This window comes from Pseudophryne corroboree, chromosome 4, assembly GCF_028390025.1.
Source record: "Pseudophryne corroboree isolate aPseCor3 chromosome 4, aPseCor3.hap2, whole genome shotgun sequence".
NCBI classification, from domain to species: domain Eukaryota; kingdom Metazoa; phylum Chordata; class Amphibia; order Anura; family Myobatrachidae; genus Pseudophryne; species Pseudophryne corroboree.
This window is the reverse complement of record NC_086447.1, coordinates 492,280,926-492,300,678: the sequence shown is the minus strand read 5'-3', so window position 1 is coordinate 492,300,678 and position 19,753 is coordinate 492,280,926. Positions and strand designations below refer to the sequence as shown.

At 46.3% G+C, this 19,753-nt stretch overlaps 1 protein-coding gene across 2 annotated transcripts in view; it reads left to right on the top strand.

The window, feature by feature from the left end:
* The window catches only part of CDK19 (cyclin dependent kinase 19), a 589,804-nt gene that overhangs the window by 555,819 nt on the left and 14,232 nt on the right, over positions 1–19,753 (top strand). For both annotated transcript variants that reach the window (XM_063917135.1, XM_063917136.1), the window contains exon 12: positions 15,136–15,372. In XM_063917135.1, the coding sequence (XP_063773205.1) occupies positions 15,136–15,372 (237 nt within the window). The remainder of the gene's footprint in view (positions 1–15,135; positions 15,373–19,753) is intronic.

The following is a 19,753-nucleotide window of genomic DNA, read 5'->3' as shown; positions in this document are numbered from 1 at the left end:
TGCTGACCTACTGCAGTGAGCGGTGGTGCACCTGCTGCCACTGTAATTTAATCAACCACCTGACCCCTTTCAAATGCTCCCAGCGGTGACCTACTGCAGTTAGCAGTGGTGCACCTCCTGCTGCTGTGGTTAACCAGCCGAGTCCCAATTAACCTACCTGACCCCCATAGAGACCATACAGCTCAGCTGAAACTTGCCGACCCAAATCACTTTGGCTGCGGGCACTGGACCCTGCTGTTCTGCTTCATCATCTGCCAAGAGTGTTGTAATTGCAGATGGGTCCCCGTGGTTGCTGCAGAACCATAAGTGTGACAATTACCATACTGTACAATACTCATTCATATGGTATGTATCTGGACATTACATCATCTTGGACATCTTACATTTATTCTCTTGGTTGCTACCCAGTATGCGTTACCTTGTATGCAGGGGCCAGGGCTGTTTCTAGCCAATTTGGCTCCCAGTGCGAGATTTAAAAATGCGCCCCCCCTTAAAAAATGACATAAAAAAATGACATAAAAAAATGTGCCCCCTCTACACACACACCTAGATAAAAAAAAAAAACCCGCGCGCGCACCCGGCAAGGGGGCATGGCCTCATCTAAATGGGTGTGGCCTCATCTGAAAAGACTACCTCACAATCCAGTTTTTGACCCTGCTCCAACAGATCACGACCACCACAGGAAAAAAAAATTCTACCATATTAAGCCCCACACAGTAATGCCCCCTGCACCATATTATGCCACACACCGCAATGCCCTTGATACATTAAATCCCCACACTACGGCAGGCAAGAGTCCACATTTCACACATTATGGCAGGTGTCCCCATTTTACACATTGAGAGAGAGAGAGAGAGAATACTTACAGAGGCGATTACCGCTCTTCGGCCCGCCTCACCAGTCGCTCCTCGCGCCGGCCTTTCCCTCTTCCTAACTTGGATCCCCCTCTGTACTCCGCTCGGGGGGGGTTCGCAGAGTGACGGGGTTGTGTCGTGACGTAACGACGCAACCGCGTCATTCCATGAAACTCCGCCCCCTGAGCGGGTTACTCGGGGAGAAATAGGAGACGGAAGCAGGGAGCCGTTTCTTGGGGCTCGCCTGCCCCAAGAAACGGCCCTGGCAGGGGCGTAAGTTCATACCAAGGGCCCAGAGGCAAAATAGAAGATGGTGCCCCACAGTGGCGTCCATTGGCACATGCGCAGTAGCACAGCTGAGGTAGCAAAGGAGGGAGTAATGTGATCACAATACGATCACTTTACTTTTCAAGGGTCACCGGGATTGGCTTCTATTGAAGCACATGTCCCGCGACTTGCCAGTGGTACATTTGGGAGAATAAAGATTCCTAAGAGCTAATTATGGCAATAAGGAATCTCTATTTTGGGGTACTTACTGCAAATGATAATAATTAGAACCCTGAGGAGGAATTTTATCACACCTTGATGAGAGATAAAATTGTGAGAGAAAAAGTACCAGCCAATCAGCTTCTGCCTTACATGTTCCAGGCTGTGTGTGAAAAATAACAGAAGCTGAATAATTGGTACTTTAGCTCTCATTTTTCAATCACAGGGGTCTATGTGCTTAAGCTGGGCACGCACTGGAGCACTGTCGGGCTGATTTACTGTTTCATAACGTCAAATTGCTTACAGCGCTCAGTGTGTTCAGGTGATTGCACGGTCCCATGGTCTCTAGCGACGGATGCTAGGTTTGATGTGCTGCATGTCAAACCTAATGATATCACTAGTATCCTTGTTTGTGCTATTGAAGGACCGAACAAAGGTGGTCATTCCGAGTTGTTCGCTCGTTGCCGTTTTTCGCAACGGAGCGATTAGGTGGAAAATGCGCATGCGCATGGTACGCAGCGCGCATGCGTTCAGTAACTTAACACAAAACTTTGGAGATTTGCACAAGCTCGAGCAACGTTTTTTCATCGCTCGAGTGATTGTAGTGTGATTGACAGGAAGTGGGTGTTTCTGGGCGGAAACTGGCCATTTTCAGGGAGTGTGCTAAAAAAACGCAGACGTGCCAGGTAAAAAAGCGGGAGTGTCTGGAGAAACGGGGGAGTGGCTGGCTGAACGCAGGGCGTGTGTGTGACGTCAAACCAGGAACTAAACGGACTGAGGTGATCGCAATCTAGGAGTAGGTCTGGAGCTACTCAGAAACTGCAAGGAATTATTTAGTAGCAGTTCTGCTAATCTTTCGTTCGCTATTCTGCTAAGCTAAGATACACTCCCAGAGGGCGGCGGCCTAGCGTTTGCAATGCTGTTAAAAGCAGCTAGCGAGCGAACAACTCGGAATGACCCCCATAGTCGTTTCAGTGTGTACACAGAATCTGGGCTTAAGGGCATTCGTTCTGATGTCGGAACGAATACCCATCACTCCAGTTTGTACCCAGCTTAAGCTCTGTAGAGAGATAAAGTGGACAGTGATAAAGACCAACCAATCAGCTCCTAACTGCCATGTTACAAGCTCTGTTTGAAAAAGTGACAGGAGCTGGTTGGTTGGTACTTTGGGGTCTATTTACGAAGCCTTGGATGGAGATAAAGTGGATGGAGATAAAGTACCAACCAACCAGTTCCTGTCACTTTTCAAACACAGCCTGTGACATGGCAGTTAGGAACTAATTGGCTGGTACTTTATCTTTCTCCACTTTATCTCCATCCAAGGCTTAGTAAATAGACCCCTATATCTCTGTACACTTTATCTCTCTCCAAGGCTTAGTACATAGACCACAAAGCCTGTAAACTGGCAGGAGCTGATTGGCTGGTACTTTATCTCTCTCCACTTTATCTCCGTCCAAGATTTGATACATATGCCCCTTAATCATTATTTAGCTATAACCGTGCATATAAGGACCCCTTTTGATGTACTGTATACATACAGTAACTACTTTTGGAACCAAGTTGTTATAAATAATAATGGAAGATAAGGAGCTTTCCTGTAGTACACTGACACAGAAAGAGAAAAATGGAAACACTATAAATTGATAAAGAATTATGTATATAATGGAATCGAATATTAGAACTTTTCAACGTAAGAATGGAAGGCGCTAAATGTACATGTAAATCATGAGGTAGGTTGGTGGATATCAATATAAATAATAATGTGAAAAATAATAAATAGACTTAACTTAAATAAGATAGTTTGGTGAGTGTAAACAAAAACAAAATATATAAATAAAATAAAAACCAAATAATGAAAACAAAGTGGGTATGTTATACTGCAGTATCAGATGCAATAGGATGATGTATGTATCATATGTACCAGGTGAAGTAATTGTGTGCCTCTCCTTATGTATGTATGTATGTATGTATGTATGTATGTATGTATGTATGTAAAAGTATATGCTATGATGGCGATGTGAATGGGCAGACAATGCTAGTCATTAACACTACTAGTACAATAATGTTTACAAGCCTGGAACGGTGTAGGGACAGCTAGGGTAATAACCGAGTCTCCTGCTTCAAGGCTTCCAACTTTACAATCTCAATAGCTATAAACATAATTGCAGTGTTAATTGCTTGCATTGTCTGGCAATTCACATAACAGCAAATAAAGATTTTGCATCCCTTCTATTGTATTCATTATTTTTCTCATTATTTCTATTGGTTTAATTTGATATCCACCAACCTACCTCACCTCATATGATTGCATGTACATTTAGCACCTTCCATTCTTAAACATAATTATTCTAATATTCAGTTCCAATATATACTGCGTGTGTGTATGTATATATATATATATATATATATTCTTTATTATTTGAACCAAGTGACAAATACAAGAGGCATGGCGAGATGCTGAGCATTATAATGATGGCATTTCCACCTCCTGCACAGTGCTGTCAATGGGAATCTCTCGGAGAGTTAGAGAGAGTCGGTAAGTATATTTTGATGTCACAGATCTGTCTCTCAATGTCACAAGGTTTGCGTGTTTCACACAATGCCAATTCATGTACAGTAAAATGTGCTCATATTTGGGTTCATACATCTCTGAATACGTACATCAAACATGGCTTTTATACACATCTAAGCTGGGAATTGCTTACCAGGTTGAAAAAGCAGACAAAAGGCGGAACAGGTGCTATGTCATCAGTTCTTATTACACATGCTCGGTGCAAATAAACTCCTTTCCAAGTAAACAATGGGGAATATTTGTTAACCTTTAGCAAAATAATAAATGTACTGAGGTTGAGGCGCTCCTAAGATCACTGATAGAGCCTTTTTTAATGATGTATGAAAAAAAAATCAAATGGCAGAAACATGAAAAACAGGAAAAGATAATTATAATATTTAAATGCAAAATACTCAAATCCCAAAGTCCCAGAATATATTACAAATGTTATCACTCAGAAGGGTGAAAATGAGTGATATTGTTTGAAAATCGCCTATTGTGTATGCACCTTAAGGTGGATACACACTGGGCGATAAGCTCCATGAGCAAATTCGCCTAGTGTTTACCCTGTCCTTCCAGGCGGCCGGCCTAGTGCATACACACTGTACGATATCGCTAGCGATATCCTACAGAGACATCATGCTGCGGCCTGCCCGATACGTCCAAACTGTGCTGCATGAACAGCCATCAGCGGGGACTAATAATGATGCGCGGGACGACCGTTCATCGTTCATATCATACACATTGGGCGATATTACAAACTATATCACTCAGAAGGGTGAAAATTAGCGATATTGTTTAAAATATCGCCTAGTAATGTGTATGCACTTTAAGGTGGATACACACTAGGCGATACGCTCCATGAGCGATATCCCCCAGTGTTCTCCCTACCCTGTGAGGCAGCTGACCTAGTGTATACACACTGTACAATATTGCTAGCGATATCATACAGTAACGTTTATACAATGGCCAGCCCGTACATGCAGTTTTGGAAGATATGTACAAATTGAGCTGCATGCACAGCCAACAGCTGGGGATGATAACGATGCGCAGGAATGCGCATTGTTCATTGTTCGTAGTATACACACTGAGCGATATTACAAACAGTATCGCTCAGAAGGGTGAAAATGAGCGATATCGTTTAAAATTTCGCCTAGTGCGTATGCACCTTTAAGAGCTACACAACTCAATTTTAGTCATTTCATTTAAATAAATGTGATTATTAGTTTATCTACTGTTCATCATTTGTCTAAAAATAGGATTTTAATACCTACCGGTAAATCCTTTTCTCTTAGTCCGTAGAGGAAGTTGGGGACTCCAAAAGGACCATGAGGTATAGACGGGATCCGCAGGAGACATGGGCACTTTAAGACTTTAAATGGGTGTGAACTGGCTTCTCCCTCTATGCCCCTCCTCCAGACCTCAGTTATAGGAACTGTGCCCAGAGGAGACGGACATTTTGAGGAAAATGATTTTGTTAAACTAAGGGTGAGATACATACCAGCTCACACCACAACACACCGTACAACATGGCATTTAACTAAAACCAGTTAACAGCGTGAACAAAAGAGATCAGCAACAGGCTGACCTTTAGCAAAACACAACCTTTGTGTAACATAAGCAATAACTATTTACAATTACTGCAGATAGAGTCCGCACTGGGACGGGCGCCCAGCATCCTCTACGGACTAAGAGAAAAGGATTTACCGGTAGGTATAAAAATCCTATTTTCTCCTTCGTCCTAGAGGATGCTGGGGACTCCAAAAGGACCATGGGGTTTATACCAATGCTCCAGACCGGGCGGGAGAGTGCGGATGACTATGCAGCACCGATTGAGCACACATGAGGTCCGCATCAGCAAGGGTATCAAACTTGTAGAATTTTGCAAAAGTGTTTGAACCCGACCAAGTAGCTGCTCGGCAAAGTTGTAATGCCGAGACGCCTCGGGCAGCCGCCCAAGATGAGCCCACCTTCCTAGTGGAATGGGCTTTCACCGATTTCGGTAATGGCAATCCAGCCATAGAATGAGCCTGCTGAATCGTATTACAGATCCAGCGTGCAATAGTCTGCTTAGAAGCAGGAGCGCCAACTTTGTTGGCCGCATACAGGACAAACAGCGCCTCTGTTTTCCTAACACGAGCCTCTACATAAATTTTCAAAGCTCTGACCACATCAAGAGACTTGGAATCCGCCAAGGCTTCAGTAGCCACAGGCACCACAATAGGTTGGTTCATGTGAAACGACGAAACCACCTTAGGCAGAAATTGTTGACGAGTTCTCAATTCCGCTCTATCCACATGGAAAATCAGGGGCTTTTGTGAGACAAATGACTACTTTCCAAGTGAGAAATTTCAACTCAACCTTTTGTAAAGGTTCAAACCATTGTGACGTAAGGAACTGTAACACCACGTTAAGGTCCCACGGTGCCACTGGGGGCACAAAGAGAGGTTGGATGTGCAGCACACCCTTCACAAAAGTCTGTACTTCTGGAAGTGAGGCCAATTCCCTTTGAAAGAAAATTGATAAGGCCGAAACCTGCACTTTAATGGAGCCTAACTTCAGGCCCGCATCCACACCTGCTTGCAAAAAGTGGAGAAAACGACCCAGCTGAAATTCTTCCGTTGGAGCCTTCTTGGATTCACACCAAGACACATATTTTCTCCAAATACGGTGATAATGCTTCGCCGTTACCTCCTTTCTAGCTTTAAGTAGAGTGGGGATGACTTCCCCGGGAATACCCTTTCTAGCTAGGATTTGGCGTTCAACCGTCATGCCGTCAAACGCAACCGCGGTAAGTCCTGGAACACGCACGGCACCTCCTGTAACAGGTCCTCTCTTAGAGGAAGAGGCCAGGGATCTCCTGTGAGTAATTCCTGAAGATCCGGATACCAGGCCCTCCGTAGCCAATCTGGAACAACGAGTATCGCCTGAACCCTTGTTCTTCTTATGATCATTATCACCTTTGGGATAAGTGGAAGTGGAGGGAACACATAGACCGACTGAAACACCCACGGTGTCACCAGTGCGTCCACTGCTATTCTTGAGGGTCCCTCGACCTGGAACAATATGTCTGAAGCTTTTTGTTGAGGCGAGATGCCATTATGTCTATTTGAGGAAGTCCCCAACGACTTGTCACTTCTGCAAAGACCTCTTGATGAAGACCCCACTCTCCTGGATGGAGATCGTGTCTGCTGAGGAAGTCTGCTTCCCAGTTCCACTCCTGGAATGAAGACCGCTGACAGAGCGCTTGCATGTTTTTCCGCCCAGCGAAGAATCTTGGTGGCCTCCGCCATTGCCGCTCTGCTCTTCGTTCCGCCCTGGCGGTTTATGTGCGCCACGGCTGTAATGTTGTCCGACTGAATCAGGACGGGCAGGTCGCGAAGAAGATGTTCCTCTTGCCGAAGGCCGTTGTAGATGGCCCTTAACTCCAGCACGTTTATGTGCAGACAAGCTTCCTGGCTTGACCATTTTACCTGGAAATTTTGTCCCTGTGTGACTGCTCCCCAACCTCGGAGACTCGCGTCCGTGGTCACCAGAACCCAATCCTGGATCCCGAACCTGCGACCTTCTAGAAGGTGAGAACTTTGGAGCCACCACAGGAGAGAAACCCTGGCCCTGGGGGACAGGCTTATCTTCCGGTGCATGTGCAGATGGGACCCGGACCACTTGTCCAGCAGGTCCCACTGAAAAGTTCCTGCATGGAATCTGCCAAACTGAATGGCCTCGTAGGCCGCCACCATTTCCCCCAGCACTCGAGTGCAGTGATGAATCGACACTCTTGGCGGTTTCAGAAGTTCCTTGACCATGTTCTGGAGTACCTGAGCCTTTTCCAACAGGAGAAAGATCCTCTGCAGTTCCGTGTCTAGAATCATGCCCAAAAACGACAGCCGAGTTGTCGGAATCAACTGCGACTTTGGTAAATTTAGGAGTCATCCATGTTGTTGCAGCAGCTTCAGGGAGAGCGCAACGCTTTTTAGTAACTGCTCCCTTGATCTCGCCTTTATCAGGAGATCGTCCAAGTATGGGATAATTGTGACCCCTTGCTTACGCAGGAGCACCATCATTTCCGCCATTACTTTGGTGAGAATCCTCGGGGCCGTGGAAAGACCATACGGCAACATCTGAAATTGGTAGTGACAATCCTGAACAGCGAACTTCAGTAACGCCTGATGAGGAGGATATATGGGGACATGTAGGTATGCATCCTTTATGCCGACCGACACCATAAAATTCCCCCCCTCCAGACTGGAGATCACCACTCGGAGAGATTCCATCTTGAATTTGAATCTTTTTAAATACAGGTTGAGGGATTTTAAGTTCAGAATCGGTCTGACCGAGCCATCCGGCTTCGGTACCACGAACAGGGTTGAATAAAACCCTTTCCCCTGTTGTAACGGGGGAACCGTGACAATGACTTGTTGTTGACACAGCTTTTGTATTGCAGCACACACTACCTCTCTCTCTGGATGAGAAACTGGTAAGGCCGATTTGAAAAATCGGTGTGGAGGCACGTCTTGGAACTCCAGTTTGTATCCTTGGGTTACAATTTCCAGCATCCAAGGAACCAGGCCCGAGCGAACCCAGACTTGACCTTAGAGCTGAAGACGTGCCCCCACCGGTGCGGACTCCCGCAGTGGAGCCCCAGCGTCATGCGGTGCATTTGGTAGAAGCCGGGGAGGACTTCTGCTCCTGGGAGCTTGCCACAGCCGGTGATCTTTATCCTTTTCCCTTACCTCTGGCCGCGAGGAAGGAAGATCCACGTCCTTTCCTGAATTTATGAGACTGAAAGGACTGCACTTGGTATTGAGGCGTTTTCTTTTGCTGTGGAGGGACAAAAGGCAAAAAAGAAGACTTACCCGCGGTAGCTGTAGAAACCAGGTCCGCGAGGCCCTCACCAAACAAAACTTCACCTTTGAAGGGCAGAGCCTCCATAGCCTTTTTAGAGTCAGCATCACCATTCCATTGATGAGTCCACAACGCCCTTCTAGCCGAGATTGCCATGGCATTGGCCCTTGATCCCAAGAGGCCAATATCTCTCGCCGCCTCCCTTAGATATATCGCTGCGTCCCTGATGTGACCCAGCGTCAAAAGCACGCTATCCCTATCCAGGGTGTATGTGTCAGATGACAAGTTATCTGCCCACCTTTCAATAGCGCTACTCACCCATGCCGATGCCACGGCCGGCCTGAGCAGCGTACCCGTAGTAACATAAATAGATTTTAAGGTAGTTTCCTGCTTACGATCTGCAGGATCCTTTAGGGCTGCCGTGTCGGGGGACGGTAGCGCCACCTTCTTGGACAAACGCGCCAGAGCTTTGTCCACCGTGGGTGAGGATTCCCACCGTAACCTATCCTGCGAGGGAAAAGGATACGCCATAGCAATTCTCCTGGGAATCTGCAGTCTCTTGTCAGGAGACTCCCAAGCTTTTTCAAATAGAGCGTTCAGTTCATGAGAGGGAGGAAACATTACCTCAGGTTTCTTTCCCTTAAACATACAGACCCTTGTGTCAGGGACAGTGGGGTCTTCTGTGATATGTAACACATCTTTAATTGCCACAATCATGTACTGAATACTCTTAGCCACCTTAGGATGTAACTTGGCATCATTATAGTCGACACTGGAGTCGGAATCCGTGTCGATATCTGTGTCTGCTATCTGGGTAAATGAACGTTTCTGTGACTCTGAGGGGGTCTGAGATTGTGACAAAACATCTCCCATGGATTGTCTCCATGCTTGGTTCTGAGACTCAGATTTGTCTAACCTCTTATGCAATAAAGCCACACTTGCATTTAAAACACTCCACATATCTACCCAATCAGCAGTCGGTGGTGCCGACGGAGTCACTCCCACATTCTGTTCAGCTCCCACACTAGCCTCCTCCTGGGAAGAGCCTTCAACCTCAGACATGTCGACACACGCGTACCGACACCCCCAAACACACTGGGCTATAGGGGACAGACCCACAGTAAGGTCCTTCAGAGAGACAAAAAGGGAGTTTGCCAGCTCACACCCAGCGCCTCACCGGTCTGGAGGAATTAAAGAATGCCCTAGACCTGTAAGCGCTTTTATACCAAGTAATCAACACCAAATTTTCATGCCCCCCCCTCGTTTCGTGCACCCTGTTACTTGTGTGCAGCAGTGAAGGGCCAGGAGCAGCGTCTCTGCAGCAAGCTGTGGAGAAAATGGCGCTGGTTAGAGCTGAAGGAGGAAGCCCCGCCCCCTACATGGCGTGCTTCGGCCCCCGCTTTTATTTATACTGGCGGGGGTCTGTATACATTGCCTATGGAATGTATATTGTCATGCCAGTCTCAAAAGTCAGGTTTTATTGCTGCCCAGGGCGCCCCCCCCCTGCGCCCTGCACCCATATAGTGCCGCTTGTGTGAGGGAGCAATGGCGTGCAGTGCAACTGCTGCGCGGTACCTCAGGAAGATCTGAAGTCTTCTGCCGCCTTTGAAGTCTTCTTGCTTCTACTACTCACCCGGCTTCTCTCTTCAGGCTCTGTGAGGGGGATGGCGGCGCGGCTCCGGGAACGAGCAGCTAGGCGCACCAAGTGATCAGACCCTCTGGAGCTAATGGTGTCCAGTAGCCTAAGAAGCAGAGCCTTTGAACTCACAGAAGTAGGTCTGCTTCTCTCCCCTCAGTCCCACGAAGCAGGGAGCCTGTTGCCAGCAGTGCTCCTGAAAATATTAAACCTAACAAAAGTATTTTTTAGAGAAACTCAGTAGAGCTCCCCTAGTGTGCAACCAGTCTCCTCTGGGCACAGAATCTAACTGAGGTCTGCAGAGCCGGCCCTAACCAATATGATGCCCGAGGCAAGATTTTGTCTGGTGCCCCCTAGCACAACCCCTGGTTCCGCCTCTGACTTTGCACCTCTTTCCCAGCACCATCACCCCTCACCCATAGCAGTCCTTATTTTGGGGTTTGTACCCCCTATATTTTAAATAGGAACAGTTTGCACATTTTGCGCACAGCCCACAGCATTGCCCCACAACAGTAACCCCAATTCCAATTTCGCCACACAGTACTGCAACTTTATTCACAGTTGATCATGCGATAGTGTCCATAATTCACATTACATCCCACAGTAGTATCACTTTACCTTAAACGTTACACCTCACAGTAGAGCCCCTTATTAACATTACATCACACTGAATTGCTCCTTATTCAAATTACACCACACACTATTGCTCTTTATTCACATTAGACAACACAGTAGTGCCCTTTCTATATGCAACGCCACATAGTAGAGCACCTTATACACATAATGCCACACATTAGTAATGCACTTATACACATAATTCCACACAGTAATGCCCCTTACACATATGAGACACATTATTAATGTCCTTATAAACATAATGCGCCTTACACATTATGACAACCTTTATTAATGCCCTTTTACACATAATGTCCCTTACACATATGCCGCACATTATTAATGACCTTATACACAAAATGACACACATAGTGCCCCCTACACATTTGCTGCACATTATTAGTGCCCCTATACACATAATGACACACTTACAGTAGTACCCTGTTACACATATGCCGCACATTATTAATGCCCTTATACACATAATGACACATATAGTGCCCCTTACACATATGTTGCACATTATTAATGCATTTTTATATGACACACATAATGCTCCTTACACAAATTCCGAACTCTACTGTACAACCAACCCACTCACATGCACACAGCAATCACACTGCCACTAACACTGTGACCTCTGCCTCTGCTTGGATACAGATGTGTCCTCATAAATCTTGCCTCAATGCTAACGTCGGGCACCTTTTTTATGAAAATGCATCTTATTTTCATTGCTATGTGGCTAGGATGCACAAGCTGCTTCTGCTGATTAAAATGATATGCAGCATGCCTATATACTGTGTGAGACTGTGGCTGTATCTGCATACGAAATGCTACACACAGAATATAGGCATGCCGCATATCATTTGAATCAGCAGAAGCTGCTGATGCCCCTAGGCATATCAAATGCCCTAGGCAATTGCCTAATTTGCCTATGCCTATGGCCGGCTCTGGAGGTCTGGATGAGGGGCATAGAGGGAGGAGCCAGTTCACACCCATTTAAAGTCTTAAAGTGCCCATGTCTCCTGCGGATCCCGTCTATACCACATGGTCCTTTTGGAGTCCCCAGCATCCTCTAGGACAGGGGTGGGGAACCTTTTTTCTACCGAGGGCCATTTGGATATTTATAAAATCCTTCGGGGGCCATATAAAAATTCTCAACTCAAAAAATTACCCTGCCCCCCAGCAGGTCTGCCCCTTAGAGGTACTGTGTGTGCGCACCGGAGACGCGCACGCGCCAAAAAATGGGTGTGGCCAGTTAAAATGGGACGTGATACACATATGCCCCCAATAGTGCGGTGCCAGATCCACAATTGCCCCACAGTGCCAGGTATACAAATGCCCCTCACAGTGCCAGGTATACAAATGCCCCTCACAGTGCCAGGTATACAAATGCCCCTCACAGTGCCAGGTATACAGATGTCCCCACAGTGCCAGGTATACAGATGCCCCCACAGTGCCAGGTATACAAATGCTCCTCACAGTGCCAGGTATACAGATGTCCCCACAGTGCCAGGTATACAGATGCCTCCACAGTGCCAGGTATACAGATGTCCCCACAGTGCCAGGTATACAGATGCCCCCACAGTGCCAGGTATACAAATGCCCCTCACAGTGCCAGTTATACAGATGCCCCCACAGCGCCAGGTATACAAATGCCCCCCACAGTGCCAGGTATACAAATGCCCCTCACAGTGCCAGGTATACAAATGCCCCTCACAGTGCCAGGTATACAGATTCCCCCACAGTGCCAGGTATACAGATGCCCCCACAGTGCCAGGTATACAAATGCCCCCCACAGTGCCAGGTATACAGATGCCCCCACAGTGCCAGGTATACAGATGCCCTCCCCCCTCCCCTCTCCCCTCCGTGCTGCTTACCGTGGGACACGGAGGAGAGCGCGGCTGTCGGGTGGGAGCGGCGGCGTGTAGTACTTCAAACCAGCCGCCGGTTCGAGAGCCAATCAGAGCTCGCGGACCGGCAGCCGCGGCTCCTGATTGGCTGTCGGTCCGCGAGCAATGATTGGCTCACGGACCGGCGGCTGGTTTGCAGTACTACACGCCGCCGCTCCCACTCGACAGCCACGCTCTCCTCCCTGTCTCCCTGTTCTGACAGCTGAGACACGCTGTCGCCGGACTGAGCGGCAGCGTGTCTCACTGACACAAGCTGGTGGGCCGGACTAAACGGCTTCGCGGCCCGTATACGGCCCGCGGGCCGGAGGTTCCCCACCCCTGCTCTAGGACGAAGGAGAAATGTGATTATATTTTTTTATTCATGTAGAAATTCATGAAGATAATATTATTAGCACCTCCCTACAACTTTGTTTTGTTAATTGTAGAAAACCAAATCCTAAACGGGATGTAGTTGGGATGCCCGGTGCTCGGGATTCTGTCAGAATGCCAGCACCAAAATCCCTGCACCTGTTAGAATACCGACGTCGGCATCCCGTCAGGCGGGATCCAGAATGTTAGTATCTCTGCAAGGTTAGGTTTAGGCTGTGGGGGGAGGGTTAGGGTTAGGCTACGGGTGGGGGTCTGGAGGTTAGGGTTAGGCTGCGGGAACCGAGGGTTAGGGTGAGGAAGAGGATAATGCTTAGCTTCCTCATGCACCCCTGTCGGCATGTCAAACAGTCAGGATGCTGGGTCGGTATTATCCCGTACTCAACTCTCCTAAACAGGTATGTACTGAGCACTCTGTTTTTGGTTATGGCTAAATCTAAGTTGGCTAAAAGACCTGTGATGTCACTACCATGTGACCTGTGACAAGAATGAGGAGAAAGGTCAGAACTCGGGACCCGAAATGTACCCTTGCAGGTCCCAGTTTGTCTGTGAGTCCATTTGTTTTGCATAACAGTTCAAACACCAGTACATTCCTGCAGACACTGGAGTGCATAACAGTTCTGACACCAGTACTTTCCTGCAGGCACTGGTGTGCATAACACAGGCTTGCTTTGCTTGCCACCATATTTCTGGTAGGGAGTAGTTGTTGACCCGGATAGTGAAAGTGCTGTCCCACCAGCCTTGCTCCTCCCCCTGATGTCAGAGGACCTTTACCCTACTTGGATTTAGCATCTATGCAAACTTTGAAGTTGCAGATTGAGTCTTCATAATGAGTTATGTAAGGCCTTGAATTTAAAAGCATTTGTTTATAGAAGATCTATGAGTTATATACATAAACACAAAACTTAAACTACATTTTAATACAACTGAATGTGGGCATTTCACGCCTGGTTTGGTATAGACAAATATGTGATTTGTACTCGTGTGATCCACCTTTCAACCTATTTTATCAATACAACACCTTTTATGCCGACAATTTCTTGAGCATGTCAGGTTTGTACACATCTCATGTTGAGTAGCCCTCTTACCATGTCCAATCCCTGTACATGTTAATGATTAAGGAGAATAACGTTTCACCTACAGTATTCAAATCATCATTGTATTGCATTAAAGATGCATAGGAAAATGTTTGCAGTTTGTTGAATTTAGTTTAATTCTCAAGTATATAATAAAATATAACTTCTAAAGTTGCTGTTAAATTATGAAACGTGAATGGATAGTGAGAATACATAGAGATATCTGCATACTCAGGCTACATGTTATGCACGGAAGGGTAATTATTATGGGATTTGTGTTTATTAAAGCCATCGTATTTTGTCACTTGCATACTACAGTAGAATAATCTGTGTTAAAATATTGTGTTATTTTTTAATTCACACATTAAGGGTGGGATTCAAATGTTTTATTGCCCCCGATCTCCCATCTAAAGTGACGGGAGAACGCGGGACGATATTCTATTGACCCCCGTTATCGCGCTGATCGCGCCCATAAGAGACTAAAATCATGGGCGCGATCGCAGAAAGTCCCGTTTGGGCGTACAAATGGGTCACTTATTTCGCGCATTTCAGCTCACCACCCCTGTGGGTAGCGAGCTGAAATTCTGATATCGCACCCATCGGCAGCAACATTTGAATACTGCCAGCAGGAGCGATGGGGGCGGGAGGGAGGGACAGAAGATTTGAATCCCGCCCTAATACTACAAATGTGATGCGCATGGCTGAAGAAGTACATTTGTGTACAGCATGTTTATACAATAGTCTGATAACATTGTGTTCCATTAATTAACATGGTAAATGCTTTGATGTTCAGAATCAACAGGCACAAAATCAGCACCAGCAGCAAGCAGCAAACCAACAGCAGACAGCGGCTCAGCAGCAGAATAGCAGCCACACAAACGGTACAAGGGGAGCAGGAGGAGCAACAGGGGCAGCACTCCAACATAACCAAGACTCCAGCCTTAACCCAGGGCCTCCAAACAAGAAACCACGCATAGGGCCTTCAGCCGCTAACTCTGGTGGACCCTCTCTGATGCCTTCAGATTATCAGGTGCTCCTTTATCACTATGACTGTGTGTTGATAAAAAGGAACCACTGAATTATAAATTGTGTAAAATAATGAGCCCTATTTTCATTTCCGTTCAGTGACAATAAGAAGTTATATAATGCACAATTTAGAACTTTTCATCCAGATGAGAGTTCTTTGGCAAAGAATAGCATGTTCAGATAGGTCAACATTTGTTTTATTAAAATACTTGTATACAGTTAAAAATGGTTAAAACAATGGGAAGTATCCAGCGATGAGAAGCAATAAAAACAGTGCTGTCTGTTTAAATCACAGAAGTGGTAGTAGAAAGAGTCATATCGCTGGACTACTGCAGCCTTTGGGGAAGTCCGCCAAATTGGGGTAAGTCCAGAAGAAAGATGAGCACATCTTATCTTAAACTGGGTACACATTAGACAACATGCACACAATACGATGTCACTCACAATTTCCCTTGAACTCCCAGACAAACTATATTGTGCGTACATACTGAGTGATTTTACACAGGACCAAACGATATACGTGAGTCGTCTGACACTACCAAATTGTTGGCTTGCAGCCTAACTTAACATGTCGTTCGTCTTTGGTAGCATAAACACTGCACATATGGTCCTGAGCTGCATGTACAGACAACAGAGATTATCTTTAACAACTCACTAGTGATATAGTGCATACACATTGGACGATAAAACAAAACAAATTTGTTTGTTGCGAATGGTCGTTATCGCAAATTTGTTTAAAATGTCGTCTAGTGTGTGCCTAGCTTTTGCAGATCGCTAGCCTAGCTAATTCTTCTTATGGTCAACGAAATAAGATGCGGTTCATAACACAATATGATGTTACTGCAATAAGTTGGGGTTCATAATACAATATGATGTACAATTAGATGTACAATGAACAATGATCAAAACACTTCCCGCAATTTTTAGTACATAAGCCACTAAATCAGAGTTTTATTTGTAGAAGTTGGGGGGAGGGTGGGGTGTATTTGAAAGGGGAAAATTAAACAAAAGTGGGGTGTAGGGATGGCCATCAATGGTTTTGCCGTAGATGGGGAGTACCAATGGTTCTTCACCATCAATGGCTGTAAGGTGGCAACATTCTTTTCTCCTGCCGGAGTTGCCCCTGCTTGATTGAGAGACTTTTTAATGAATGTTTTGAATAAAAGGACTTTTGTTTTTACTTACACTGACGTGATATAGTGGATTTTCTTCATGTGGAGGAATTGGACATTTTAACTGTTTTATTGAGACATTTTAATTAGTTTAGAATTGAGAAACAGTGCTGTTATTTTGCCTTGGTTTAATCCCTTTCCTACAATTGATATTTGGGCAGTGTGAGCTGACCTGCCATAAACGAAGGAAAACAGCTGCAGTTGTTAAAAGCGCTCTATAAGGAGGATTACACTTTATTTGTCGAAGATTTTAATATTGCCAAGGCACATTCAAATATAATGGTGATGTATGGTACAGTTGCATGTCCTTTGGATATCATGTTGCAGCTTCTCCATAGGTAATGTCTGAGCCACATCTGAGAATTCCAGAAGAGCCCAACACTGCCCGGGCCCAAAATTAGAACTGGCTCTGCAACCACTAAACCCACCAGTATTGATCGTTCCAGGGCCTCAGAAGCGGCAAAACACTGACGGGCCTGACTGTGCTTCTATGGCGGCACACAGCGACGGACTGGGGCCTTAATTCGGCCCTGACATTTGTGAACGCACGCGCGCGCTGAAGGGGGGGGGGCGAGGATACGTCACAGGGGGCGTGCCGCGAGTCATTATGTCGTGGACTTGTGGCACGCCCCCATTACCATGGCGACGGTTGCGGGGGCGCGCCATGAGTCCGGGGGCATGGACTCGCGGCACGCCCCCATTTCCATGGAGACCATGGAACCAGAGAGCCGGAGGCTGCACTGCGCGCGGCCTTTCCGTCTCTCTGAATAACCGGTTCGGCCCACCTGCCCATCGGCCCTTCTGGCATGTGCCAGTAGTGCCAGATGGCCAGTCCGGCCATGGCGGCACACCTGGAGACTGCTCAGGGCACACTAGTGTCCTACGGCACAGTGGTTGAAAAACACTGGTGTAGAGGTTGGGTTTTTACATTTGTAGCTCATAACTCATAAGCCTTATCAGAACATCAAACGACTGGTATTATTTGTAAAACCTTAATAAGTTTCAATAATACTGGTATTTTGTGTGTAATTGACTAGTTTTTTAGAGATGGTATGCTATTGTCCATAAAATGTTATGTCCTGTGTACAGCAAGTGGTGGTTGTGATACTATGCTGTATGCCTTCTGCTTGGCAGTAAATAAGTGTGGGATGAAACAATGAGCACATGCTGAAACAGCCAATGTGGTTTTCACAACTGACACCTTCTTACCAGTCTTCATGTGTTCCTGCATAAATGGTTCTTTCCATTCCTCACTGTTAGATAAGCAGACACAACAGACTGGTGACACATTTTTCCATGTAATGCTAAACCACTCTTATTCACCTGTAGGAAAAAATAGACATTGCTGAAACCTCACCACGTCCCATGTCATAGGGGGATGTAATCTGAGATAAGTATTCCGTTGCAGTGTGAGAGGAAAATGCCAAAGTAGGCTGCACATTGTAAACAGTGTATTTCTATCCACTGAATAATAATGCAGTTATCTTAGTTTAGCACATTAATTTACATGGGTACCATGTCCATACAAGCAAAGCAAAACAGTATTTTGCATCAAAACAATACATTAATGTCACATACGGTGTGATATATCCAGCCACATAATGCAGTGTTGTGAAGTACAGTATACTGTCCAGCAGGAGCCTTTAACCACTTAACTGGAATGGTCAAATCACTTGCGACCACACTGCCCCACTGTGCCCCCCAGTTTACGTGATATATTATTTAAATATTTAAAAAATACTTTTTTATCTACTGTACATTAAATAAAAATGTTATTAAAAACAATGTTATGAACATTTTTGAAGTGAAAAATCATCAGTTAAAGGCCCATATAGACGGGAGAGATGTGTGCTGAGCGAACCGCTCAGCACACATCTCTCCCGCCGCTCAGCACAGCGCAATGTGTGCTAAGCGATGCGGGGGAGGATGGGGGAGGCGCTCATTTCACCCAGCGGGTAAAATGAGCGACGTGCTAGATTGGCCTGCATGCAGGCCAGTCTAGCACCGGTGATACAGGCTTACCTACTTTGCTGCCTCCTCCTCCGGGAGGAGGCAGCGTTGTAGGTGAATGGGGGCGTGGCCGGCAGCAGGACAGGTGGTTCGGGGCGTGGCCAGCAGCAGGATGGGCGGTCCGGGGGCGTTGCATCAGGGTCGCGTCATCGTGACTCCACCCCCCGCTGTGCTGTGCCGAGAAACAAGGCGCTGCATAGCGGGGGGCGGAGCTACGATGACGCAACTCAGCGCGAATCGCGTCATCGGACCCCCTCGGCCCGCCTACTTGTTCACTGCTGCGGGCGGCCGAGGGGGAAAGCGGGAGGCTAGCCCACCTTTCCGGGGGGCCGGGAGGGTCACCCGGTTTTCGGGAGCCTCCCGGCCATTCCGGGAGGGTAGGCATGTATGCGGTGATAGCGATGTGCGGGGCTGAGCATCGCTATCGCTGTGGGGGTACACACGAGTGATCTGTGCTTACAATCTAAGCAATCTAGTCAGATTGCTTAGATTTTAAGTGTGGATCTCTCTGTGAGTACCCCCTTTAAGTAGTTAAATAACACAGTGTCTGCTTGTCACACAGAAAGTACTTTGGCTGTTATAACGCTGCATGCTACCTATTGTGTGACAGGGAAATATCATTCCTATTCATTTCTCCCTTTTTGGATTTTAAAACTGCTTTTTCTCACTATAAAATCCAGTGTTCCAAATTATCTATGGGACAACACATTACTGTACTTTAAACTACTTGCACATACTTATACTGTGTTTTAGTTGCTTTCAGATACAGATATCTCAGTTGAACATTATTAAAGTGTAAAATGTCTACTATTTAGCTTGTAGTAAAGCTGTACGTTTGGTGGTATTGATCTTGCTGCAGGGTGGATTTAACAAAGCAAGCAATAGTCATCATTTGTATAAATACAAACAGAAATTAAATATTATGATATGACAAAATTATTTTCTTTGTCAAATTTCTCTGTGAATGTCCGCAGGAAGGAATGTGGTCAGGGCATGAAAGGGCCTAATGCTAGCTTAACTTAGAAGGGTAATAAGTAAACTCTTCTGGCATTGAGTATGCAAGGTGTCTTCTGCTGCTGCTAAGGGAGCCTTCTCACTCCCAAAATACAGATGTAGAGACAGAGGCGTCACTAGGGTTGGTGTCACCCGGTGTTGTATGAAGGGGTGTGGTCTAACAAGGTAGGGATGTGGCCACCAACAGTA